Source organism: Canis lupus, chromosome 5, assembly GCF_011100685.1.
Source record: "Canis lupus familiaris isolate Mischka breed German Shepherd chromosome 5, alternate assembly UU_Cfam_GSD_1.0, whole genome shotgun sequence".
In the NCBI taxonomy this organism is placed as follows: domain Eukaryota; kingdom Metazoa; phylum Chordata; class Mammalia; order Carnivora; family Canidae; genus Canis; species Canis lupus.
In genome coordinates, this window is record NC_049226.1 from 80,861,655 (window position 1) to 80,889,176 (window position 27,522).

Below are 27,522 nucleotides of genomic sequence, written 5' to 3' on the forward strand. Positions count from 1 at the left end.
GCATTGCGGCCTGCACCCTGGGAACTACGGGGTCCGAGACGGTGTGAGGGACGCACGGTCTTTTCCCTCCCAGAAGCCCGCGGGCGGCGAGGAGCACCGTCCGTGTAATGGCCGCGGGAACCGGGACGGCAAGCCCCGTTTCCGGCCCGGGCGTCGTACGTGACCCGGAGGCGTCACAGTCGAAGAAGCGGCCCGGCCGGGAAGGCGGGGAGGGCGCGCGGCGATCGGACGCGATGGCGGGAGGAGGCGGGAGCAGCGACGGCAGCGGGCGGGCGGCAGGCCGGCGGGCGTCCCGCAGCGGCGGGCGGGCTCGGCGGGGGCGCCAGGAGCCGGGGCTGGGGGGCGCCACGGAGCGGGGCGCGGGGGAGGCGCGGCTGGAGGAGGCGGTCAACCGCTGGGTGCTCAAGTTCTACTTCCACGAGGCGCTGCGGGCCTTTCGGGGTAGCCGGTACGGGGACTTCAGGCAGATCCGGGACATCATGCAGGGTGAGGGCCGGACCTGGGGACGGAGGCTGGCCGGGGAAGGGGCGCTGTGGGGCTCGGGGTCGGCGCTGGGGTCGCCGAGCCAACGCTGTCTTCTCCCCAGCTTTGCTCGTCAGGCCCTTGGGGAAGGAGCACACCGTGTCCCGGCTGCTGCGGGTTATGCAGTGTCTGTCGCGCATCGAAGAAGGAGAGAATTTAGGTACGGCGATTTTTTCTGTTCTTCTCTGGCTTTTTTTAGGGTTACATTGTTGTTTTCCAACTTACGGCCAGAACTGACGGATGCGGGGTTACGGTGCACTAGTTATGTTCCCATCACAGTGGTCTTTTTCTCAGTCTAGTTTTCTCCAGTTAAGGTTCTCGTAGCTGCTTTTCTATGTTTTATTTCCTCCCACCTGTTTCTTGCTTGCCCCAACTTTGCTGCGATCTAGTGAGTTATGTTAAGGCCAAATTTTCCCCCACAGTAGAAGTTGTTTTTTTGGTTTTGTTTTGTTTTTAAATTGAACTTAAAACCTGTTTAGCAAAAATGGTCTCCAGTTTCTGATCGTTTGTATCTGAGAAGGATGTGCGTATCCTGAAATTTGAGATGCAAATGCATGTGTAAAAAAAAAAAAATTTTTTTTTTTTACCTGTTTTGGAAATTACTAAACAATAGTCACTGCAAATTCATTAGTTTGAATTTGAACTCTTAACGTCTTTATAAGTTTGTAGCCAGCATGTTAGCAAATTAAATGCAAATCTTACTATATTTACAGGTGTCTTTTCGGATAAACACGTATTTTTGGACATGACGTTTCTGCTCCTTATAAAATAGCTTACAGTGAAAACTGTGCTCTTTGTCCTAGACTGTTCTTTTGATATGGAGGCTGAGCTCACACCGCTGGAATCAGCTATCAATGTGCTGGAGATGATTAAAACGGAATTTACACTGACAGAGGCAGTGGTCGAATCCAGTAGAAAACTGGTCAAGGAGGCTGTAAGGCTCTATTTTTACTTCTTTTTTCTTTTGACAAAAATCAGATGTCTTTGAGGATACGGTACTTATCTTTTCTGTGTGGGGATGGCAAGAGCAAGTGAGCACACTCAAACATAGACACACACACAGATGTTAAATCTCTTCAACTGACCCCTTCCCAGGCCAGGCTTGGAAAGTGTTAATGGCAGGTACCCTGCTTTTGTGATTTTGGTTGTCTTCCTTGTGGCCTTGGCAAGAGAGGCCACAATACACAGGAAATGGGTTGGCACTGAAGACTGATATTTTGGAGGTTATTACACTATTCAAGGGCATTGTTAAAGGGCTAGAAGCAAGTGGCCTAGGTTTTGGTCATCCTTGTTTATAGTAAGCCAAAGAGGATGCTTGGGGTCTTGGGAAATGTGGGGTAGACTTCGAGGAGGAACATTCCCTTTGAATAATCAGCCAGTTAGAAAGACAGTAATGGTAGAAGGCTGGAACAGCCAGTGTTCTTGACAAGGAAAAAGCTACTGGAGCGTCTAGGAATTTGGACTGTGTGTAGCTCACGTAGCTTCACATAGAAGCACTTATTTTTATTTAAAACATGACTGGCAGTGGGAACCAGTCAGAAAAAGCTTTTTCTTCTTCAATAACCAAGGGTGTGGAAGCAGATGTAGAGTTGGGGACTGAAGATGAGCAGCTCAGCCTTGCCTTGGTGGTGGAAAGTAAGGAAACTGGTAAGAAAAGAGCACCTCCTAAAAAGATGGGATCTGACGTGGTGTTGGGAAGATGAAACTTTGCTTAGCAAGGAAGACTTTTTTTTCCCTTAGCTATGTGCTGGGTACTTGGGTACCCTGTTAGAAGAAAAACAGCCAGTATGTGTGAGGTGCAGATATTAATTCAGTTAAGGACCTTGGGCAGGAACTACTTTTGGTCTTGGAAAGAATGCTCAGATAATCCAAATTCCAAAGAGGAATAATTCCAAGAATAGATTTTTAGTATAGGTAGGTCAGGTTTGTGTTGGAGGGAAAATGCCAGGAAAGACATACTAGCAAAGGAGGAGAAATCTGTACCTACTTTCAGAATAGCTAAGGATCTTTTGAGTGGGGAGAAATGGTATCATGGGGCGCTTGGCTGGCTCAGTTGGTAGAGCATGTGAGTCTTGATCTCTGTGTTGTGAGTTTGAGCCCCTCGTTGGGTTTAGAGATTACATAAAAATAAAATCTTGAAAAAAATTGGGCAGGGAAGAAGTGGTACCATTTCAAAGTAATTCATGTAATTCCTGTTAAGTAGGTAGCTGATTCAGAAGTGCAACTCCTTCAGAACACAAGAGCAATAGATTTGTCTCTGTCCCCTTTTCTGGAAGAGTCTTTGTGGGATTTCATCTGTATATTTGTTATTTTATTATTAAGTTTATAGATCTCATTTGGGGTCCTTTCCTTATGAAAAATTTGTTAGCAAAGTCTGAATTCTCTAAATTCTCTTAAAATCGTCAACTGTTCTCTTATGTTGACCCCCTTCTGCTTTTCCATTTTACAACACGTACCAGATTTCTTGTTATATACTTACTCTATTACTGTTACTGCTGGGTACCAAAGTACCCCCAAATCTAGCGGCTTAAACCAGTATATACCATCTCTTATTTGTCAGGAATCTGATAGTGTTTCAGCTGATGATTCTGGCTGGAGGTCTCTCATGAGAATGTAGTCAAGTTGTCTGCTAGGGTTGCAATCATCTCAAGACTCAACTAGGGCTGAAGGATCTGTTCCCATGCTCACTCATGTAGTTGTTAGCAGGACATACTTCCTTGCAGGCTGTTGGTTGGAGTCTTCAGCTCCTTGCCTCTCCACAGAGGTGCTTACAACATGATAGCTTGCTTCCCCTAGAGTAAATGATCCAGAAGACCAAAAGCCCAAGACAGAAGCTCCAGTCTTTTATAACCTAATTTCAGAAGTGTCATTACTCCTGCCACATGCTGTTGGTCACACAGACCAGACCAACTATGGATTAGTGCATGGAATGTGACTATGTAGTGGGGTGGGGATCTTTGGGGACCATCTAGAGGCTGGCTACAATTACCTTAAACTCTTAGTTATTAAATGATACTGTATTACTTGTTTCTTCCAATTTTTTTTTTTTTTTTTCATTTAGAGTCATAGAAACTGTTAATGGTCATCTCTGGGAAAATACCATGAGATATTTTAAGCTTTGTACAGTGTGTTACAACAGTTCATTTAAAAGTCTGTTAAGCTTTTGTTAAAGTTTATCAAGTAAGTTGTTAAGTTAGAACTTTTGATCTTATGGTGTAGGGATTTCTGCAAGTCTTTGGGACTCCTTCAGGAATCAAAACTATTTTCATAACAGTGCCAAAACATTAGTTGATTTTCAGTGCATTGACTTGGAACTAATGGTGCAAAAGTAACGATGGGTAGAATTGTTGGTGCCTTAACATGACCAAGGAAGTGGAAACGTGTTCTTGCTAGTCATTGTAGTCTTCATTGCCACAGACTTGCAGTTAAAAAATTAATAAAAGCCAGTTTCAATTAAGAATGTCTTTGATAAAGCAGTAAAATTAATTTTATTAAATCTAGACCTTTGAGCAAACATCTTTTCAGTATTGTGAGAGAAAGTAGGAGGTTTGCCTGAAGCATTTCTGCCACATAACAAACATGATGGTTGTCTTCAGGAAGTCACTTGTTTGATGGTTTGAGTTGCATGCTGATCTAGTTGCTTTTTTTTTTTTTTTTTTTTCCTAGTTGCTTTTTTAATGGAACACCTTTTTTTTACTTGAACTGACAAATCTTGTTATTTAGGCATGGGCATTTGGCAGTCATTTTCTTGCAGAAGAGCAATGGGAACTTGTCACTTCAAATAAAACAATTGGTAGTATTTGTTGCCAATGATAAAACTCAAGCTTTCAAGTGAAAATTCAAATTCTGGCAAACTTGAATTGTGCTTGACAGCTTCCCAATACTTAGAATTTTTTGATAAGATTGATGGTGGTTATTAACAATTGTGATTTAAAAAATATTTTTTAATGAATGTGCCAATATTTGGAAGATCTACGTAACTCAGTAAATAAATATTTTCTAAATGGCCAATGCACTATATTACAAAATCATTCATGGGTAAAAGATCCGTTTACAATGCAAGTTTTTTTTTTTTTTAAGATTTTATTTATTTATTCATGAGAGACTCAAGAGACACAGGCAGAGACACAGGCAGAGAGAGAAGCAGGCTCCATTCAGGGAGCCTGATGTGGGACTTGATCCCAGGACTCCAGGATCACACCCTGAGCCAAAGGCAGATGCTTAACCCCTGAGCCACCCAGGCATCCCTAGACTAAAAGATTTTAATGTAACTGATGATGGAAAGTTTCCTTGCCCAAGTTCGGTGTAGAGTCAAAGGAACATCCACAATTTTCTGAAAGGTTTATCAAAATACTCTTCCTTTTTCCAACTTCATATCTGTGTGAGGCTGGATTTTTTAATATACTTTAACCATAACAACACATCACATCAATATGAATGGGGAAGCAGATATGAGAATCCAACTTTGTTCTATTAGGCCAAATATTAAGGAGATTTGCAAAAACGTAAAATAAGACCAGCCTTCTCATTAAACTTTTGTCTTAGAAAATATAGTAATTTTTCATAAAAATGTTTTTTACATTAACCTCCAATGAGTTTGTTATTTTTTAATGAATTAATAAATATTTTAAAGTTTTCTGTTTTAATTTTTTTTTTTAAGATTTTATTTATTCATGAGAGACAAAGAGAGAGAGGCAGAGACATAAGCAGAGGGAGAAGCAGGCTCCCTGCGGGGGACTCAATCCCAGGTCTCCAGGATCACACCCTGGGCTGAAGGCGGTGCTAAACCGCTGAGCCGCTTGGGCTACCCTCAGTTTTAAATTTCTAATATGGTGATATAATGCACATAAACAAAAGTTATTTGGGGTCCTCATTAACATTTAGAAGTATGAAGGAATCCTGAGACTAAAAACTTTTGAGAACTTACTCTGTAAGCTGTTGATGATATTGAGGCTAAATTGGTTTTCTCTTTATAACTGAAAAATTCCTCAGGTTCCTTAGAGAACAGTAACATGTGTGGCATATTATCAGAAAGGCATTTATTTGTTACTTATTGCTGTTCATCATTCTCTCCTGCACCCTTGGTAACAGCACCTCTTTTCTTTTGGGACTTTATCCTATTTAGGGGGCCTGGGTACATAAAACAGTCTCTAAGTACCTTAATTCTTAAAATAAAAAGCTTTGTCAGAGTTTTTTTTAGCATTTCTGCTTCCCATAACAGCCTGATGTCTTTCTGAGTTTGCTTCTTTAGCCTTTCCTTCTGTGAGTTTTGGTTTTCTATGTGCTTTCTGCTGTTCCCCCCCCCCCCAACAGACCTATTTCACCTCTATTGAAAATCAATGCTTGGAATTTCCTTTTTGTTTAATTTAGCCAGAGACCACTGCTATTGCTTACACCTTAAGAATCTTAACAGATGTATAAGAGAAGAAATTATACTTCTTTCTTAAAACTCTCAAATGAAAAAAAAAAAAGGGATTTCTGGGTGGCGCACCGGTTTAGTGCCTGCCTTTGGCCCAGGGCACGATCCTGGAGACCCGGGATTGAATCCCATGTCGGGCTCCCTGTGCATGGAGCCTGCTTTTCCCTCTGCCTATGTCTCTGCCTCTCTCTCTCTCTGTGTGACTATCATAAATAAAGAAAAAAAAAAAAAGAAAAAAAGAAAAAAAAAAAAAGCAATAGTTCATCTCTTGGGGAAAAAAAAAAAAGCTTTCCAGGAAATTAAAAATAGTTTTAAAAGATAAGCTCAGCACAAATGTTGGAGGCAGACTTTTAATTTAGAATTTGAAAGCATTCACATTTCCTTATTTCACAAATGAAATATAGTAGGACCTGGTTCTAATTCTGGAAAAGACAGAGTGAACATACTCTCTTCTGTCCTTCTTAATCAAATATAAATCCTAGACAGAACGTGTGGAGCAGCTGTGTGAGGATTCATAAATGTAAATGGTAGTAAGCAGATGGGGAAGAAGACCAGAATTTGAAGATCCACCAAACTGGTGATGATTAATATACCATTTTTTTCTTCTTTGGTGTCATCCAGCCTGGACTTGAAGGTTCCTCCGAAACCTAGAAATGCACTCCAGGTGGGAACAGAAAGAACTCCAAGAAAGGCTTTCTCTGGCCTGAGGAGCAAGAAAGGGATCTAAGAGGGAGGTGGGAGAAATCCCAGGATTTCTTTCCTTCCTTCTTTCCTCTCCTGGCACCAGGCAATACTCCAGTTGTAGCAACAATGGCCCAATGGCACTAGAACTAAAGAGAATCCAGGGGGCCTGGGGGGCTCATTCAGCTAAGTGTCTGCCTTCAGCTTAAGTCATGATCCCAGGGTCCTGGGATTGAGCCCTCCATCAGGCTCCCTGCTCAGCTAGAAGCCTGTTTCTCCATTTCCCTCTACTGATCCCCCTGCTAGTATTCTCTCTCTCTCTCTCTCTGTCAAATAAATAAATAAAATCTAAAAAAAAAAAAAAAAAAAAAAAGAGAACCCATTCTCTTTAGCAATGGAGCTGTGACCCTCCCAGAACTTAGAGCAAAAGTTTTATTTTTGTTTTTACTGTAAATCGTGCCACTTAGTCCTGGATGCATATGCAGTATGAGGCACAGTGGGGAAACTAAACCCCAGGAATGCAAGGCTGGTTTGAAATTTGAAAAAGAATCCTTCCCTCTATTAGTTTAAAGAAGAATAAAACGTATTATCCATCAATTAATGCGGGAAAGGCATTTAACAGAATTCTACATTAGTTCATGATAAACACTCAGCAAATTATGAATAGAACTTTCTCAATCTGATAAAAGACATCTACAGAAAACCTACAGCTAACATACTTGATAGTGGAGGATAGAATGTTTTGTACTGAAGATCCAAAACAAGGCAAGGAGGTCCATTCTCACCACTTCCATTCCATGTCATACTAGAAGACTTGGCCAGTATAGGAAATCAAGAAGAAGAAAAGGCAAGAGGCTAGAAAGGAAGGGGAAAAAAATGTCCCTATTTGTAGATGATATGACTGTCTATATGGAAAATCCCATACAGTGTACTAAAAAATCTATAAGTAATTTTAGTAAGATTGGAGAATACAAAGTCAACACACAAAGTTATTGATATTTCCAATATATAGTAGCAGTGAATGACTTGAAATGAAATTACCAAAATAGTGCCACTTACAATAGCTTCAAAAAAGAAGAAAAAAATACTTAAGTATAAGTTTAGCAAAACATGTGCAGTGTCTGTATGTGGAAAAACAAAATGCTGATGAAAGAAAGTAAGACCTAATAAAAGGAAAGGCGCACCATGTTTGTGGACTAGAAGACAATATAGTTAAAAGGTCAGTTCTCTCCTTCTGATCTGTAGATTTAATATAATTCCAATCACAATCTCAACAGGATTTCTTTTCTTTTCAAAAAAATTTTTTATTGAAGTTTTGCCAGCATATAGTATGACACCCAGTGCTCATCCCATCAAGTACCCTCCTCAGTGCCTGTCACCCAGGTACCCCATACCCCCACCTGCCTCCCCTTCCACTACCCCTTGTTCGTTTCCCAGAGTTAGGAGTCTCTCGTGTTTTGTCACCCTAATTTTTCCCACTCATTTTCCCTCCTTTCCCCTATAATCCCTTTCACTATTTCTTACATTCCCCGTATGAGTGAAACCATATAATGATTTTCCTTCTCCAATCAACAGGATTTTTCTGAAGACATAGACTGATTCTAAAATACATATGGTTGGGCAGCCTGGGTGGCTCAGCAGTTTAGCACCACCTTCAGCCCAGGGCGTGATCCTGGGGACCCGGCATTGAGTCCCACGTCAGGCTCCCTGCATGGAGCCTGCTTCTCCCTCTGCCTGTGCCTCTGCCTCTCTGTGTGTCTGTCATGAATAAATAAAATCTTTTTAAATAAATAAAATAAAATACAAATGGTGAAACAAAGGAATAAAAATAACCCAAACAATTTTGTAAAACAAGAACAAAGTTGAAGGGCTCCCTACCCAATTTTAAGAATTACTCTAAAGATACTCATGACCAGGGGATCCCTGGGTGGCTCAGCGGTTTAGCGCCTGCCTTTGGCCCAGGGCGCGATTCTGGAGTCCCAGGATCGAGTCCCACATCACGCTCCCAGTATGGAGCCTGCTTCTCCCTCCTCCTGTGTCTCTGCCTGCCTCTCTCTATGTCTATCATAAATAAATAAATAAATCTTTATAAAAAAAAAAAGATACTCATGACCATATATAAAGATTAATGAAACATGGGATCCCTGGGTGGCGCAGTGGTTTGGCGCCTGCCTTTGGCCCAGGGCGCGATCCTGGAGACCTGGGATTGAGTCCCACGTCGGGCTCCCGGTGCATGGGGCCTGCTTCTCCCTCTGCCTGTGTCTCTGCCTCTCTCTCTCTCTCTCTATGTGTGTGTGACTATCATAAATAAATAAAAATTAAAAAAAAAAAAAGATTAATGAAACAGAAGACAAGAGTATAGAAATAGGCCTACACAAATTTGGACATTAATTTTTGACAAAAATGTGAATGCAATGCAATGGAAAAGGTATTCAATAGAAAAAGAATAGTCTTCAATAAATGGTATGGAAACAATTGGATGTCCATACACAAAAAATGAACCTTGACCTCACAAAAACTCACAAAACTTAAAGTGGATTATTAATCTAAATATGAAATGTAAAGCTGTAAAACTTAGAGAAGAAGGTGAAAGAAAAACTTTATGTCCTGGACTTAGGCAAAAAGTTCTTAGTTATGACACTAAAAACATCCATAAGAGGAAATTTTGTTACATGGAAATATGGGTAAATTGGACTTACTCAAAATTTAAAACTTTTGTTCAGAAAGACACTGTTAAGAGAATAAAGACAAGGTATAGACTAGGAGGAAATATTTGCACATATCTGACAAAGGACTTGTGTCCAAAATACATAAAGAACTCAAAAAAAAAAAAAACAAAAACAGTGCTATTTTAAAAATGGGCAAAAGCCCCACCAATGAGAATATACAAATGGCACATAAACACATGACAAGATGTTCAACATAATTTAGTCTATTAAGAAATACCTATTAAAATCACAATGAGGGGGATCCCTGGGTGGCGCAGCGGTTTGGCGCCTGCCTTTGGCCCAGGGCGTGATCCTGGAGACCCGGGATCGAATCCCACGTCGGGCTCCCGGTGCATGGAGCCTGCTTCTCCCTCTGCCTGTGTCTCTGCCTCTCTCTCTCTCTGTATCTGTCATAAATAAAAAAAAAAAAAAAAAAAAAAAATCACAATGAGGGATCCCTGGGTGGCGCAGCGGTTAAGCGCCTGCCTTTGGCCCGGGGCGCGATCCTGGAGACCCAGGATCGAATCCCACATCGGGCTCTCGGTGCATAGAGCCTGCTTCTCCCTCTGCCTATGTCTCTCCCTCTCTCTTTCTCTCTGTGACTATCATAAATAAAAAAAAATAAATAAATAAATAAATAAATAAATAAATAAGATCACAATGAGGGGATCCCTGGGTGGCTCAGCGGTTCAGCGCCTGCCTTTGGCCCAGGGCGTGATCCTGGAGTCCCGGGATCGAGTCCCGTATCGGGCTCCCTGCATGGAGCCTGCTTCCCCCTCTGCCTGTGTCTCTGCCTCTCTCTCTCTCTCTCTCTCTCTCTCTCTCATGAATAAATAAAATCTTTTAAAAAAATCAATAAATAAAATTTTTTAAAAAATAAAAAAATAAAATCACAATGAATACTAGGACCTACTATTAGAGTGGCTAAACTTTTAAAAATACACTAATGAGTGCTAATGATGTGGAGCAACTGGAACTCATACATTGCCAGTGGGAGTGCAAAATGGTATAGCCACTCAGGAAAACAGTTTAGCCATTTCCTATATAAAGTTAAATAGACATTTTCCATATGACCCAGCAATCCCACTTGTGGGTCTTTACCTTAGAGAAATATTCTGTTTACCCCCAAACCTGTACGTGAACAATTAAACATCTCTTCCTAATCAAAAATTGCAGACAGCCCAAATGTCCTTCAGCAGGTGAATGGGTAAAAGTAGTACAGTAGCACCCCACCCACCCATAGTTTTACTCTGGTTTCAGTTACCCACAGTCAACTGTGGTCGGGAAGCAGATGATCCTCCTGGCATACTGTCAGTAGACAGGTCAGTAGTAGCCTAGGGCTACTAGGCTAGTACTAGACCTACTACTAGTAGGTCAGTAGAGCCTACTATGCTGTTCGCCTCACTTCACCTCATCACAGACATCTTACCATCTCACATCACAAGAAGAGTGAGTGAATACAGAACAGTTAAATACATTCATATAACTTTTATTACAGTATGTTAACATTAGTTCTAGTTTGTTGTTAATCTACTGTGCCTAATTTATAAATTAAACTTTATCATAGGTGGGTATGTATAGGAAAGGGGGGAGGACTACTATACGTTCATATAATGGCATACTGCTCAGCCATAAGAAAGAACTGCAGATAAGGCAACAACATAGATGGATCTCAAAGGCATTTATACAGAGGGAAAGAAGCATCTCAGGGTTACATCCTCTAAAAAATAAGTGCCGCATGCTGTAGGATTCCATTTATATGACATTGTTGAAGAGATGGCACAGTGCAAAGATCATTGGTTGCCAAGGGTTGGGGATGGGGGAGAGGTGACTACAGAAGGGTAACACAAGGGAGGTTTTTGGATCTATGGTGTTTGTGTCCTCATTGTGCTGGTTACATGTGCTGGAGTCAGTACATGTATTAACACTACACCTCCCCCAAAAAGCCCATTTTACTCTATACATGTTTAATAAAATTTAAAAACATAATAGGACCTAAATGATTTTATACAAAGTAAAACCTTTGAATTCTTCAAGAAAGTAAGTATAGTCTGTACAGTTATTCTGCTGAAAATGATGTAAAAGTGAACGTGGTCGTCTGACTAAAATGAAAAGACCTATTTTGTACCTTCCCTGGGCAGCAAGAATTTACGGTTGTGCCTGCTATTGAAGAGCATTTGACACCAGTTTCTTTTGCATGTTGAAGACAAAGTCACCAGAGATTAATACTGAATCCCTTTGCTATCCTCCTTCTCTTGGTCTCTATTTCTTCAGTTCTTCCCTCAAATGAAGACTGAAAATAGCTATAGACCAGTTTTCCTTCCCTTTTATGTGTATGATGTTTCTTTTACCTCTCTTTGAGATGGGATTTAGGGTAGCCATTTTATCCTGTTAGATAACTCCAAGTGCTCCAAAGTTTTCCCTGGCTTTTCTAATTTTTTAAAAAATGACAACTATATTTTTAAAATATCCCTTAAAATTATTGATCCCTGTTATTTTGTCTCTCTATTTTTTTTTCTTGAAGTGTTTCTTTACTAAAGGACTCTTTTTCTCTGTGGCTTAGGAAGACTTATTCATCCTAACTGGAATTTTGCCCTGGTGTGCTACCTATGGATGCCCTGTATTTGTTTACCTCAGTAATTCTCTGCACACTTGAATTGGAGTTGCCAGCTGGGGTTTAGGATAGTGAGAGACTGTGTTGGTTGTCCTACAGAAATGGCCTCAGGCCTTTCCTGAATGGAACTCACAGAACTCAGTGGTCAGCAGATGGCTTCTCCCCCTCCCCCAGTGTATCCTCCCCGCTCTGTCCCACCATTATATCAAAGCTTTTGCATCCAAAAAGAACAGATTCAGTTGTTCTGAGGACCTGGGATGACTCCTGTCCATTTTGCCTTTCCTTAGGAGGCCCTATTCAAATTGGGTAAATGGTCTCTAATCCGGAGGATCAGATTTTGTTTGATCAGCTATTTTTTAAAAAATCCAGCGTAATGTTGAAAATCTACTACTCTACTCAATGAAAGAAGAGTGCTTACTGTTGTTCATGATGCCTGAGCAGTGATTGTTAGTTTTTAAGTACAGGAATTTGACAGAATGTGAAAAAGTTCTTGGGTATATAAGACTCACTTTTACTTTTTAGTAGTTTATTTTAGTATCTGATACTCTGATTATACCTGTCATTATTACAACAGTTTTAAAAAAAAAAAGTTTTTTTTCCCCCCTTTTGTAGGCTGTCATTATTTGTATCAAAAACAAAGAATTTGAAAAGGCTTCAAAAATTTTGAAAAAACATATGTCCAAGGACCCCACAACTCAGGTAAATTTGATGCATTTTTACTCCCATGATATAAATCCATCTCATTGTTTGTTGTGGGGGGACAGGGAAATGGTTCTTTGTCAGGAATGTTATCTAAATAATCGGCACCTTTAGCATGTTGTCTTTTATATCTGGGATTGCTTACTGTGAGATTGGCTTTCCAAAATTTGTTTTTCATTATATAAATTGGTGTAAATTATTTTCTTGCCCATTTCTGTCAGGTTTGTGACAGAACATTATTTAAGTGATCAGCACCAAGTATTAAACTATCAAGTTCTGGAACACTTCTAACCGTATTTATGTAAATGCTGATCCTGCAGACTTGAGAATATGCCTTGGTGAGGGCTTAATTCCTCTATTTTCTGGTGTCAAAAGCTCTGTTAGTGCCCTGCTCTTTTTTTTTTTCCTTTATAAATGTAAATTTTAGTTTTTTGAAAAGGTAATAATATGTATGAAATAAAATTCAGAAGGTACAACAAAAGAGCTTAGCTCATCTCTAAACTCAGCCCTCATTCCTCTCTTCATAGACGACCAGTGTTTTTTTTCTTTTATCCTTTAGAGATGCTCTGTGCATATGCAAGCAAACAAATGTGTGTGTGTATGTGTGTGTGTGTGTGTGTATAGAGACACACGTATATCCATTCTTCCAGCTCTTCCATATGCACATGTGAGCATATTCTACACAGTAATTTGAACATTTCTTAAATTGCTTTCTTAACATATCTTAAAGATTTTTCTATATTACCACATAAGGAGATTCTTCATCCTTTTTTTCTTAAGTTTAAACATTTTTATGTAAACGTCGAAGGGTACTTTAGATCCTAAGTTCTCATCTTTTTTTAACAGCTATGTAGTACCCACTGCAGCTAATCCATAATTATTGACCTGTTCTTTGTTAGGCTCCCCTTCCTATATATGTACCAGTGATTGCCTTTAATAGATTATGAAAGTTCTGATAGTGTCTCAACTCCCCATCATTGAATTTTTACTGGAGTTCTCCTTTCTTATGTTGCAAATATCGGTCCATTGTATAGAAGCTGAGAAATGATCTCCTGAACATTATCCGTGAGAAGAACTTGGCCCACCCTGTTATCCAGAACTTTTCCTACGAGACCTTCCAACAGAAGATGCTGCGTTTCCTGGAGAGTCACCTGGATGATGCAGAGCCCTACCTCCTCACGGTGGGCCTTGGCCTTCTCTTCCCATAACCATGATGTGGCCTTGAGGATGTGCAGGCAATTAGAAGAGGACAGCTCATTTTAGAAGTGGAAAGAGCTAAAAGACTTTGAATTATATGTACTATGTTTCTTAATTAAATGCCTTAAATATACGGAAGCAGAGATCCTGACAGAGGCAAATGGAACATACCTGGTTCCCCTTCCCATTTATACCTCCTACATGTGCTTAATCTGTATGGCTAAAATAAGGGAACACTTACAATTAATGGTGATTCCCAAAGGAGCTGAAATTTGAGGTCAGTTTGGGAGGAAGAATAGTTTGGCAGACAGGGTATGATGGGGTTGTTAACAGGAAAAAGGAATAACTGGAGGAAAAAAATGTGACTAGAAGTATAATAAGGCACAAGAAGCCAAATGAAGATATTCTTTAATTGGATCAAAGTGATAAACAAAGAATGGCAGTACTGAGGCTCAGGACAGCATATGGAAGAATTAGAACCTGGTCTTCTAGAGGTTGGGCTGTGGTATTGGAAAATTGAATGAGGTTTGTTGTTTGTGTTTTTATTTTTATTCATCAACATTTAGAGAATGGCTGACTGGCTCAGTCGGTGGAGCATGCAACTCTTGATCTTGGGGTTGGGAGTTCGAGCTCCACATTAGGTGTAGAGATGACTTAAAAATAAAATCCTAAAAAAAAAAAAGAAAAAAATATCTTCGCTCATAACAGCAGATCTGCCAGGCCCAGATTAGGATAGTGTCAATGACCTTAGCAGTCATTTGTCAGATGTCAAATTATCTGCAAAGCAGATAGTTTGGGATATTCAGGAAGCAAATATCAGGATGGAGCAAGTATCAGGATACTTGAGCCTGGCCTACCATCCTTTCTTTTCTTTTCTTTTCTTTTCTTTTTTTTAAGATTTTATTTATTTATTCATAGAGACACAAAGAGAGAGAGAGAGAGGCAGAGACACAGGCAGAGGGAGAAGCAGGCTCCGTGCAGAGAGCCTGACGTGGGACTCGATCCAGGGTCTCCAGGATCACACCCTGGGCTGCAGGTGGCGCTAAACCGCTGCGCCACCGGGGCTGCCCCCATCCTTTCTTTTGTATTTCAGATAAGTGGAAAATAACCTGCTACTCTTTCTGTGGGGGGAGAGAATTCTCAGTTCTAAAGACATCACTTGTTACAGATACACATATCTTTTTTTTTTAATATTTTATTTATTTATTCATGAGAGACACAGAGACAGAGGCAGAGACATAGGCAGAGGGAGAAGCAGGCTCCATGCAAGGAGCCTGATGTGGAACTTGATCCCGGATTCCGGGATCAGGACCTGAGCCAAAGGCAGACGCCCAACCTCTAAGCCATCCAGGCATCCCCAGATACACATACCTGAAACAGAATGATACTGGACTGATTAGAGATGTATAACATTTCAGTCAGAGGGAGACAGATGAGCAGTTGGAGTTAAAGCAAGATTGGCCCACTCAGAGCTTTATGTGGTATTAGTAAGGATTTTCAGAGTTAATAGGCAAAAGGTGGTTATGGAAATACAGTTACAAAAAATTTCAGACACAAACTGAGACATAATAGAAACATTTGTTATCCTCAGTTTGAAAAAAAAGTCTGACTTTACTCATGACCGCAGAGGTATATTTGGCATTCAGAAACTAGATTAGGAATGTGATCGGAAGAATAGAAAAGGAAGTACAAAGTACAATCATGTACTTATTTGTTGTCAAAAGATTAAAGAATTCTTGCAGTGTCAAGATGGTTAGCACTGCTTGAATTCTCCTTTAGTATAAAAAACTGAGCCATGTTTTGAGGAGAGAAAAAGCAAGACATTTGAGATCATTCTTGTGAGTTCTCTTCCTTTCTCTGTCCTCCTCTACTTCATGCCTAGATTGGATTTGTAAGTGAACATGTTTGCATGTTGAGTATGTATGTTCTTGGTGAAAGAAGAGAATGAAATTCTGTGGCTTCCTCTTCCTGATGACATCCTTCTTTTCCCAGATGGCCAGAAAGGCTTTGAAATCCGAGACTGCTGCCTCAAGTACAGTGAAGGAAGATAAACAGCCAGCACCAGAGCCTGTGCAAAAGCCACTCAAAGAACCTGTAAGGTGAGAGGGGTGCCCTTTTGCGATCTTTGGTGAAACACAAGGGTAGCTCTGTTGGAAGCGGTCTCCTTAGAGCAGAATCTGTTGGTTCCTCCTGGTACTGAAATGTTACTGGGTTACTTGTCCAGGTACTTTGGGAGTTACAGAGCATGCCCCAGGAAAATGAGAATCTTGATGACAGGATGTCATATCCCTGATAGAAGTTCCTGACTGTCTATTCCTCAAAGGTTCTTTGCTTCTCTGTTCTCCTATCCTTGTCTTGCCCATATCTGTGCAGTACTTCTTTGTGGGTATACGTGATCTCTTAATGCAGTGTTTAGACTTGTGAATCAAACTCCCAAGACAAGTTGTTAAAGCAGGGATCACAAGTTTAGATGCCATTGGGGGCCCAGTAGGAAATGTACAGGCATGAGTATAGAATAATACAATTCAGAGCATGTGAACGTGAACCAGAGAGGGCATGCTTTTCAGCCTCATGTGATTATTGCTATGTGGGAATGTCCAAGGATGCCCAAACTTTGGTTCAAACTTTTGTGTGAGACATCTGTGTTTTTTTTTTTTTTTTTAAGCTTTCTCAGTTTTTGAATGTTGGCAATTAGTCCAATTGAAAACAAAACATAGGTTAGGCAACAAGACCTTTCTGCCAGCTGAGTTTGGCTTGTAGGCTGCCAGTTTGCCCTCTCCTAATAGTTTTTGTTTAAACTATACTAATTATTCCAAATGATAGATTAACTTACTTTTTATGAAAAGGCAGTTTCTCACTGTTTCAAGACTGTGTGGCACACTTCTAACTTGGAGAATTCTCAAAAGTCTCCTAAGTGTATTATAGGAGAAAGGAAGCAGAATGGGAACCAGTCTTTTCCTTCTCTCACATGAGTGTTGGACTAGACAGCAAGGTGAGATTGCTGGATTGTCAGTTGCTCAGACTCGTAGCTATTAGGCACTACACAGAGTTCTTACTTAGTGGAAAAGATTGCTTTAGTTCATGCGGACACAAGGAGTTTAGCCCACCCGCTAACAAAGTCTCTTGGAGGGAAAGTGTCATTGGCCCCGAGTCCTTTAAGGTTCTCTCACTTGGGGATCCCTGGGTGGCGCAGCGGTTTGGCGCCTGCCTTTGGCCCAGGGCGCGATCCTGGAGACCCGGGATCGAATCCCACATCGGGCTCCTGGTGCATGGAGCCTGCTTCTCCCTCTGCCTGTGTCACTGCCTCTCTCTCTCTCTCTGTAACTATCATAAATAAATAAAAATTTAAAAAAATTAAAAAAAAAAAAAAGGTTCTCTCACTTGGAGTTTAAACTCCACAGAGTTCAACTTATATATCATTTTTAAAGCCTCTATTTATGCTTATAAAGGGAAGCTTTATAAAGTTGTTCTGAGGGCAGCCCCGGTGGCTCAGGGGTTTGGCGCCACCTTTGGCCCAGGGCGTGATCCTGAAGTCCCGGGATCGAGTCCCACATCGGGCTCCCTGCATGGAGCCTGCTTCTCCCTCTCCCTCTGCCTGTGTCTCTGCCTCTGCCTCTCTCCGTGTGTCTCTCATGAATAAATAAAATCTTTAAAAAAAAAAATCTTAAAAAAAAAAATAAATAAAAAAAAATAAAGTTGTTCTGAGCAATTTTTTTAAAGTTTTTTTCTTTTTAAGATCTTATATATTTATTTGAGAGAGAGGGGAGCATGAGCAGGGAGAGGGGCAGATGTGGGGCTCGATCCCAGAACCCTGAGATCGTGACCCAAGGTAAAGTCAGATGCTCCACTGACTGAGCCACCCAGGTGTCCCTCTTTTATTTATTTATTTTTTAAGATTTATTTATTTATTTATGATAGAAGTAGAGAGAGAGAGAGAGAGAGAGAGAGAGAGAGGCAGAGACACAGGAGGAGGGAGAAGCAGGCTCCATGCCAGGAGCCCAATGCGGGACTCGATCCCGGGACTCCAGGATCACGCCCTGGGCCAAAGGCAGGCGCTAAACCGCTGAGCCACCCAGGGATCCCCCCCTTTTATTTTTTAAAATGAAGAGTCCTCCACTTGAAGAGTCCTCTGTCTCCTTTGAAGCTTTACACTTTGGAGAAGTGGTATTTGGATGAGCATCTATAATGGTGAGACTGATCTTTGTATATTTGCTTTGTGTGTAGGCAGTTACGGAGTACTCCAACCACCATTGGAATTATGACCTTGAAAGCAGCTTTCAAGACTCTGTCCAGTGCACAAGATTCTGAGGCAGCCTTCTCAAAACTGGACCAGAAAGATCTGGTACTTCCTAATCAAGTGTCCATGCCATCACCAGCCCTCAAAAACAAGAGACCAAGAAAAGATGAAAATGAAAGTTCAGCCCCTGCTGAGGGTGAGGGTGGCTCTGAACTGCAGCCCAAGAACAAGCGCATGACAATAAGCAGATTGGTTTTGGAGGAGGACAGCCAGAGTACTGAGCCAAGTGCAAGTCTTGACTCCTCCCAGGAGGTCGTCCCAGCATCACCATCCAAGCCCACCGTTCTCAACCAACCCCTCCCTGGGGAGAAGAATCCCAAGTATGAAGACCTTTGTAGCAGTTTTGGGGCTGGTTGGTGGTCCTGGTTGGGCTTGGTATTGCTTCCGTGAATGAAGTAACTTTCAGCTCAGTTATTCACCACCAAGGCTTTCTTAGACTTCTAGAATGTGACTTGGGAGTGGGGAGTGACGACATAGCCATTCCTGCCAATTCTGAAGCCCCAACTGTGGGCTTCCAGGCATTGCACTAGGCGTGAGTGAGGATGGAAGGGTTTCAGAGCCTCCTACTCATCGCTGCTTTCATTTTTAGCAAACTTCTGAGTGCCCTGACTACTAAATATCAGTCTTCTCTGTTAAAAGCAATTTGTTTGAATTGGGCCACTTTAGACTTTAATCCTTAAAAATGATTTATGAATATTTATAGTTTTGCACCTTCTTTGAGCAATTAAGACTTGGCAAATTCAGTAAATATCTACTAATCTCTCACATTCTGCTAGGTTCTGTGGGGCAGCAGTTAAACTGCTTTTATTTTGCTCCCCATCATGACTCCTAACCTGGCTTTCAAGCTTTGCTACCCTTTGTGCCCTCTTATGGATCCTTCCTCCAAGCAAACTGGTTTGCTTGTTCTCTGGAACCCACTCTGTTTCTACTACTGTACTCTTCTTGCTTCCTCTTATTCCCCACAGTTGGACTATCATTCCTCCATCATTGCTTGTGAGAATCCCATCCATCCTTCAAAGGGAAGAGATGCTGATATTGATTAAGTACTTTCTATGGGCCAAGCACTTTTCACATATTATTTTACTGAATCACTAGAATCCTCATTCTGTGACTGGTATATTAACCCCATTTTTATAGATGAGGAAGGTTTAGAGAAGTTATTGACTTGCCTGAAGTCACAAAGCTTAAAAGTGGCAAAGTTGGGCTTTGGGACTTTTTTTTTTTTTTTAAAGTAGGCTCCACACTGGGTGGAACCTGAATGTGGGGCCTGAATTCAAGATCCTGAGACTCACTCAACCGACTGAGCCACCGGGCTTTGGGATTTTTAATCCTGTTTGGTCTTGACTCAAAAGTCCGTAGCCTATACACCACATACACCAAGGTGCCTCTTAAAATTCTGCCTCCATGAATCTCCCGTGGTCACCCTGCTGGTCACCTCATTGGTCTCCCAAGGCCATTGCCATTTCTACCACTGCTCTTTTGTAGTTATTTGGTGACCTATGCTCTGACATGCATGTGCTAGGTGCCCAGAGAAGCTGTGACATCTAAATGATAATAATGCTCAGGCACAAATCTGCACTGTTTATACCACTACCTGCATCTGAAGTGAGTGAGTCATTGGCCGGGCAAGCAAATGGAGCTCAACACATTTTATGCTCATTTGATAGACGATCTCCTTTATTCCTTGCAACAGTCCTATAAAGTGCCGATATTATTCCCACGAACAGATGAGGAAACTAGAGAGAGTGCATGGTTATGGTGGTTTTATAAATGGAGGGATTCATGAAGGTTTAGACCTATCCACCTCTCTTGTGTGTCAAGGGCATGAAGTATGATGGGTACTCTAAAGCAGAGGTTGGCAAACCACAGCCTCTGGGCCAAATCCACCTGGTACCTGTTTTTGTAAATAAAGTTTTATTGGAACTCAGCCACAAACATCATGTATGTATTGTCTGTGGCTACTTTTGATGCTACACTGAGTTGAGTAATTGGAACATAGCCAGTAAGGCCTGCAAATCTGAAGATACTATCTGGCCCTTTACAGGAAAAGCCTGGCTGTAAAGGAATTGCATTTACCCTGGGAGCTCCAGGGAAGAAGAATTGAGCCTGCTCAGCAAAGTTGTGGGTGGAGTAAGTCTTCCAGTGGAGCAAATGTTGAGCTGACCTTGAAGGATGAGTAGGAGGTCATCAAGCATATTGGGGGGCGGGGGCCTAGGCCACAGGAACCTCTTATATAAAGTCATAGGAAAGCCTAGTGTGCTCCAGAAAATGTCATGTACCCTGTATGGCAGGAGAGTGTAATGCACAGAGAGGATGAAGAGGGAGAAATGTCTGGATGGGTAGATGGGCCAGGTCTTGAGTTCCTATATCAGGCAGAGGTTCTTAAGCTGGGCTTGGTATCACAGTTACCTGTGGAATGTTTAATAAAATACATAATTCCAGGTCCCTGAGTACTGATTTAGAAGGGCTAGGGGATGGGTCTGTAATCTGCTTTTCTAACCGTGCTCCAAAATAATTCTAATACAGCTAATCTGAGGGCCTGATGAGTTACCATCGATGGCTTTTGAAAAAGCACGGAGGCAAAGGAGACAAGAGCAGTGGCTGGAGACTGCTACCAGTTAGGTAGTCAGGACCTAGGGGAAGCTGGGCTGGTGGAATCAAAAGCAGGACTAGGGTATATCACTAGGAGGGCAGAGTCACAACAGCTAAGTTTTTGTATATGTCTGTGGCACTTGGCACAGGACAAGTGCTTATTAGATATTTACTAACAAAATAAATCTTTGGCTCTTGCAACTTAAAGGGTCATATCCAATCTATAAAAGGCCAGCAAAGGGTTAACATTTTAGGTTTTCTGGACAACTTGTGTCTCTGTTGCTTATTTTGTGTGTGTGTGTGTGTGTGTGTGTGTGTGTGTGTGTGTGTTTTAAAACCCTTTGAAAATGTAAAAACCATTCTTAGTTCAAAGATTGTACAAAAACCAGCAGCCACAGGCTGTAGCTTACCGACCCACTGAGACCAGACAGCCCTCCTCTAGCCCATTCATTGCTCATCAGTTTCTAACTTTACCAAAAGGCCGTAAGGACCAGGAAGTGACCTGACTTCCCCAGGACCGCAGAACCAGCAGTGAGATGAGGACCCAGATCTCCGTCTCTTCCACAGCAGAAGTTAGGTCGTATCAGACATTTGCTCAAAATAAATGCTGAGTTCAAAGGAGGAACAGGAGGTTTTCAGAGTGATCCGTGCAGATCGTCTGCAGGAAGAATGAGCAGATATGCTGACAGACCCAGAGTTAAAATCAGTGTTAACCCAGCATGGGGATAAGCAGGTAGAAAACTTAAACTATAATCCTAATTTATAAATAGTAGTTAACATAACTAGTTAGTATCCTGAAAAGGAAAAACCTCATGTAATGTTTCCACTTGTCTCAAGTAAATTGTTCTCAGAAATAACATTTTGGGGGATATGATCCAATTTAAACATAAAGGAAACTAGATGGTTCGCCATGTGTCTCAGCCATGTTAAGTAATTTCACAGAAAACTCGTGGAACTCAAGGAATTTTTTTCAAGTCTATACTTTGTAAGTAAGCTTTCATTACTCATTTGAAAAACACCTAGCCAGCCAGAAATTTAAAAATAAATTTCTGTGTATAGTAGGGGAAGGAGACTGAGGTTTGTCTACTCTTAGTTAAGTTTCACAGGTCATTTGATCTATACAAATTCTTTAAAATTTAATTCAGATACTTTCCATGTTGTTTTGTAACAGATGTTACAGTTCTGAGGTGAGGTCTGTGTGGTGTTCTGTTCCCAGGGCAGTTGTAATATTAATCAGACACAGTTAAAGGTGATCAGAGAAGACTGACTGCAGTTTTAATTTATTCAATAATTCAGGTTTGGGTTTCCTTTTTAGTTTTGGGACTTCTTTTGGTCACACTGAAGTGCTTAACATTTCATGTTCACAGGAAGGATTCTTACTTGCTTACTACTCTGATCTTCAATGATATAATTTATTTGCAGCTTTTTTGATAATCCTGTTCTTACTTTAGCACATATTTCTCCAACTCCTGTTAGGATATGTGTTCCTGTGCTAGTTGTTTGGGGTAGAGAGATAAAGATACAGCCCTTGCCTGCAAGGTGCTTATGATTAGGGGGTATGTTATAAAATGGCTGTTTAATAAAGTGGAAGCACGCCCACAAAGGCAGAGGAGTGGGGGCTTTTTGTGTGTGTTGGGGGCCAGGACTTAGGGCAGGCTTCATTAAGAATTAGGCCTCAAAAAAATGGGTAGAATTTTACTTGAGAGGAAAGGGAATCCCAAGCAGAAGGAACTGTAGTGAGGAAACTACAGAGCTTACAGAAGGAAAAGAGGAACAGAAGGCGTGGCTCTGCTGTTTGTGCCAATGTGGTTTTTGGGGCACAGTTGGACAGAGAAGGCTTTGGTAGCAAGAAACTGACTGGAGCCAGACTGGATAATCTTGATTGACCCATACAGGCTTCAGTTGAGGCAGTGAGAAGTGATCATGGAACAGAGAGGGGATGAGGTATTTTAGACTGATATTCAGGTGGTTTGGGAAGTGGCTAGGGACAGAGACTCCAGTCAAGAAACTAGTGTAATACTGGTGCCAGGTACTGCTTGGACAAGAGGAATGGCGAAGGATGAGAGTGCAGTCCAGAGATAGGACTGGGCATGTCTTTGAAGGGCTAGGTGCAGTTTTCTCATCCCAGGTTAGAAGAATACTGAGACCTTCAAAATTAGAGTCAAAACCAAATAAACAAAAACAGGAAAATGAACAGATTTTGAGGGGGATAGTGATGTATTCACTGCTCAGTTTGAGGGATGAGCCTGCAGCCTGTAGGACGATAACCTGGAGATGTCTGGCCAGGTCAGGATTTGGGAGTGGTGTGTAAGTGAATCTCAACTGTGGTCACAGCAGAACAGGGAGGAGTACAGGCCGTGAGAGAGCCAAGGACAGAATATGGGATGACCCCAATGAATTTGTTTTACATCTTGTCCTCTTGTTGATCTCCCCTCAGAGTACCCAAAGGCAAGTGGAACAGCTCTAATGGGGCTGAAGAAAAAGAGACATGGGTGGAAGAGGATGAACTGTTTCAAGTTCGGGGTAAGCTAAGACATTCTCCTTGGTCCTTGACACTAGCTGAATTAACAGATGTGTGTTATTATCACATTAATGTTCCAGAAACTGCTTGTCTCCGATCTAGTAAAAGTCCACTAAGTTCCTTATTGTGATTCATGAGGACTCAGTTTTACACCCTTTCCTATTAAACAATGGAGACTGTCAAAGCAGCACTTTATACTTAAAGAGAATTCCTAAAAAAAAAAAAAAAAGAAAGAAAAACCATGGTTTTTTTTTAATAAATCCTGTATTGTAACTGATGTTCTTCCTAAAGTCTTTAGTTAGAAAAGGTAGATGTGGTCATTCCCTGCACTTCTTGTTTAAGTAAAAAATCTCTTACCAGTTTCAATATATAATTTTTTCTAAAATAAGAAACTTTACTTTTTCCATAATTAATACTAAAGTTCATAGCATTTGCAGTAGAATCTCTCCCACCACATACTTTGCATTCTAATGGAAATATCTAAGTGCTAAAACATAATCTTGGAGATTCTGAAGACTCTGGTGACACAGCAACAACTTTTTTTTTTTTTTAAGATTTTATTTATTTATTCTTAGAGAGAGAGAGAGAGGCAGAGACAGGCAGAGGGAGAAGCAGGCTCCATGCAGGGAGCCCAACATAGGACTCAATCCCGGGTCCCCAGGATCAGGCCCTGGGCTGAAGGCGGCGCTAAACCACTGAGCCACCCAGGCTGCCCGACACAGCAACAACTTTAAACCTCTGCCAGTCCGAAAGGGTTTTCCATAAAAAGTACCTTCATTGGCACAAACGTAGTTGGCAAGATCAGGATCACTCAGGAAATTGGGGAAGTAACAGAAAAACCAATAAAATGGCAAAGACTATTTAAAAAATCAATAGGATAAAAAAAGTGCTAGAAAACATCCACATACAGTGCAGTCCAAATTTGTCAGCTTTAAAATCTGCTTCCACTATCGTATGAAATACTTCATAATTTAAAAGTGAGTAATCTCCTGTAAGTGTCCCTCTTCCTAAGCCACCTTCATTGTTTAGGAAGCACTGCTAGGACAGTAGCATCTGCTGAAGCAGACACTCGACCAAGTTTTATGTTTATGCAACTTGGCCTTTTCTTGCAGCTTTTTAACAGCTCTCGTTGACTTCCGGTTGCATGTCTTTTATACTAGTATACCTTCCTCTGGCCCTTAAAAAAATGTTGGTGCATTTTTTTGAGGCCTCATGTCTTACCATATAGTGAGAGGTTGGAACTTGAACAGATCTATGGTCTCTGAGGAGGGAGCAACAATTACTATCCTCTTCTTTTGTTTAAGGAATTGAACCACATTTTACTTACATAAAATGGTCAGAGATTTGAAAATTCTGGTATAAAACAGTACAATTATTTCAAAGCAGTAGTTAGCAAGGGATTATAAAGCAAAAAATTATGCACATAGGAGTATATAATACAGTTAACCCTCAACAATACAGATTTGAACTACACAGGTCCATTTACATGCGTTTTTAAAAAATAAATACGGTAAATACTAAATATATTCTTAGAATTTACTTTTTTGTGATTTTCTTAACTTTTTCTCTAGCTCACTTTATTATAATATAGTATATAATACATTTAACATGCAAAATATGTGTTGACTATATGTTATTGGTAGTGTTTCTGGTGAACAGTAGGCTATTAAGTTTTTGGGCACTCAGCATGGATTTTTGACTACACGGTGGGGGTTGGTGCCCCTAAACCCTGCATTCTTTAAGAAGCACCTGTAGATGACATGGTTGGAAGAGGATGAACTGTTTCAAGTTCAGGGGTAAGCTAGGACATTCTCCTTGGTCCTTGACACTAGCTGAATTATAGATGCATGTTACTATCACATTAATGTTCCAGAAACTTGTAGGGTTTTAAAAGCCACAGTCCCTCAGTAATTTTAGAAAATCATGTAGGTTTTATTAAAGAGCCTGAAATCCATCACTAACCAATATTTATTGAATGTCTATTTATTAAACATTTGCTTTGGTTCAGATTGTCATTAGCTGAAATGATTGATATCTTGCCAACAAGGACAAAAACAAATTACCCTTTAATGATATCTTTTCTTCTCTCAATGTTTGGAAATTTCAGTCAAGTTTTCCCTTTAGGATCATTTGATGTCTCTTTCTTGTGATTTGTGCAGAGAAAGGTTAACTCTGAAATGAGTCTACTTTTAATGTTTTCCAGCAGCACCAGATGAAGAGAGCACAACCAGTATAACAAAAAAGCAGGTAATTTAAAATTACTTTTTCTGACCTTTTCTGGTTATGTGGGTAGAACAGAGATAAAATAAGTATGCACATCTCGTAGCATAGGTTACCCATGCACCTGTAAAAAGGTCTTTTGCAATTTTCACATAATCCAAACTAAGTTAAAGTAGTAGTTATTTTCTGGAAGAAAATTCTAGGACAGAAATCTGACAACATTTTCCTGACCGTGAACAGCATACATTTGAAGTTTTGAATGCGAAGTGATTATTAGTTGAGGATGAAAGGCAGGACATTGAAAATTATTAAATGTCTAAATCTACAATGTTAACTTATCTCTGTCTTGTTTTAAAAATATACACCCTTCTTTTGGGTTCAGATTAATTGTCCTAGGATTCTTGAGCTTACCTCTTCACTGTATGAAAATATGAATAAGTTGGAGAGACAGGTTATGATGAATATTTTGGTCTTCTTTTGCAGAAGTGGACTGTAGAAGAAAGCGAGTGGGTCAAGGCTGGAGTGCAGAAATACGGGGAAGGAAACTGGGCTGCCATTTCCAAAAATTACCCATTTGTTAACCGAACAGCTGTGATGATTAAGGATCGCTGGCGGACCATGAAAAAACTCGGCATGAACTGAAACAGGCTTTCATTTCCACAGAATTCACAGGAGCATGGTTCCTAATAATAGCCCTTGATAGTCTGTTGTTTCTTTCAGAAGCTGGGCTGGGCTGAGAATTTTGGGCATCCTCCTCCAACATGGGGGAGGTCCCAGTTCTACTTCATCGCTGTTGAAGATCATGGAGCTGAGAAACAAAGCCAAGTCCACCCCATGTCCTTGGCAGAGATGACAGGCACATAGCTTGTACAGTGCCAGAATATCATTAGTATTTCCCTTCTTTAGTGGTTTGCTTGAATTTAAATCCCTGGTAATCAGTAGAACCTTCTCCTAGGAAATGGTGGAGTCTGTTAGGAGCCACTTACAATTCTGACCTATTAAAACCAGCAACATGAGCATTATTTGGAGTGAACTTGTTCCAGATAAAGCTTCAGCCTTCTGATGCAAATGCAAAGGAACTTCATCTGTCATGAATCCAGGCTGATGAGAGACCAGTCCTGGTGGAATCAGAGTCTCTTTTAAAAACTGTTTAGCCAGTTGTAACATCAATATCTACACCTGACAGCCTTGGCATTTGCTCTTAATATTTGCTGGGCTACGTAGGCAGGTTTAACCTCCACCTCTCCTGTGGTTGAACCAGTGTGTTTTTTTGTAAAACAGTGATTGTAGATAAGCTTAGCCCTTTCCCCTACCTCCTCTGCCCAGTTCCTTTCCTTATGCCGAACTTTTAAAGCTTAAAAAAATCCTGACTGAATATAAATGCTTAATTCCATTCTTTGTGAAAGGGTTGCTTCCGCCTGATTCCCTAATTGTGCCATGTTAGTGTCTTGCTCTAAAACTCAACATTCCCTTCTCCTTTTGTACTGTGTTGTGCTTGCTGTCTCTCTCAGACATCCTTAAAGACTTGTCTTTTTGGCACAAAACACACACACACACACATACACAAAACAAAACAAAAAATTTCAGTAAGGTGTTTTCTGTAATCTTTTTTTAAAATATGAGAACTAATTATTGTCCATAACTTGTAGCATTCTTCATTAAAGTCTTGCTTCTCTCAAATGTTAAGTAGCTATTTAATTCCAGCACAGCATGTATGAGGTAGCAAAATGTTGAACAAGCTTTGCTGAACCATGTTTACTATGTTACAAGAAGCTGATGTCAGACTGTATTGGATTTGTCCTTCCCTTCATATAACATTTTTGGGACAAAATTCCCCCTCTCTCACTTTTGAGTGAGTGAAAGGCAAAGTGTAAAGAAATGCTACAGTTTTAAAATTCATCCTGTAGCTACAAGTTAGAAACTTTGTACAGCTTTATTATCTATTTACATGTTTTGGGATTTGGTACTACTGTTTTTCCACCAGTTAACCCCAAATGAAGTTACAGTGAAAAAGTGAGACCCAGATCTCTCTTGATCTGATTGCAACTTGTT

The 27,522-nt window shown here is 40.7% G+C and overlaps 1 protein-coding gene across 1 annotated transcript; it reads left to right on the forward strand.

The window, feature by feature from the left end:
• Nucleotides 1-55: 55 nt before the first annotated feature.
• Nucleotides 56-27,150, forward strand: TERF2 (telomeric repeat binding factor 2). Its single transcript, XM_038538480.1, has 10 exons — nucleotides 56-486; nucleotides 587-682; nucleotides 1,326-1,456; nucleotides 12,557-12,643; nucleotides 13,678-13,824; nucleotides 15,833-15,939; nucleotides 18,065-18,457; nucleotides 23,167-23,252; nucleotides 25,454-25,497; nucleotides 25,954-27,150. The coding sequence occupies exons 1-10, from the start codon at nucleotides 108-110 to the stop codon at nucleotides 26,110-26,112; spliced, it is 1,629 nt and encodes a 542-aa protein (XP_038394408.1). The 5' UTR covers nucleotides 56-107; the 3' UTR covers nucleotides 26,113-27,150.
• The last annotated feature ends 372 nt before the right edge of the window (nucleotides 27,151-27,522 follow it).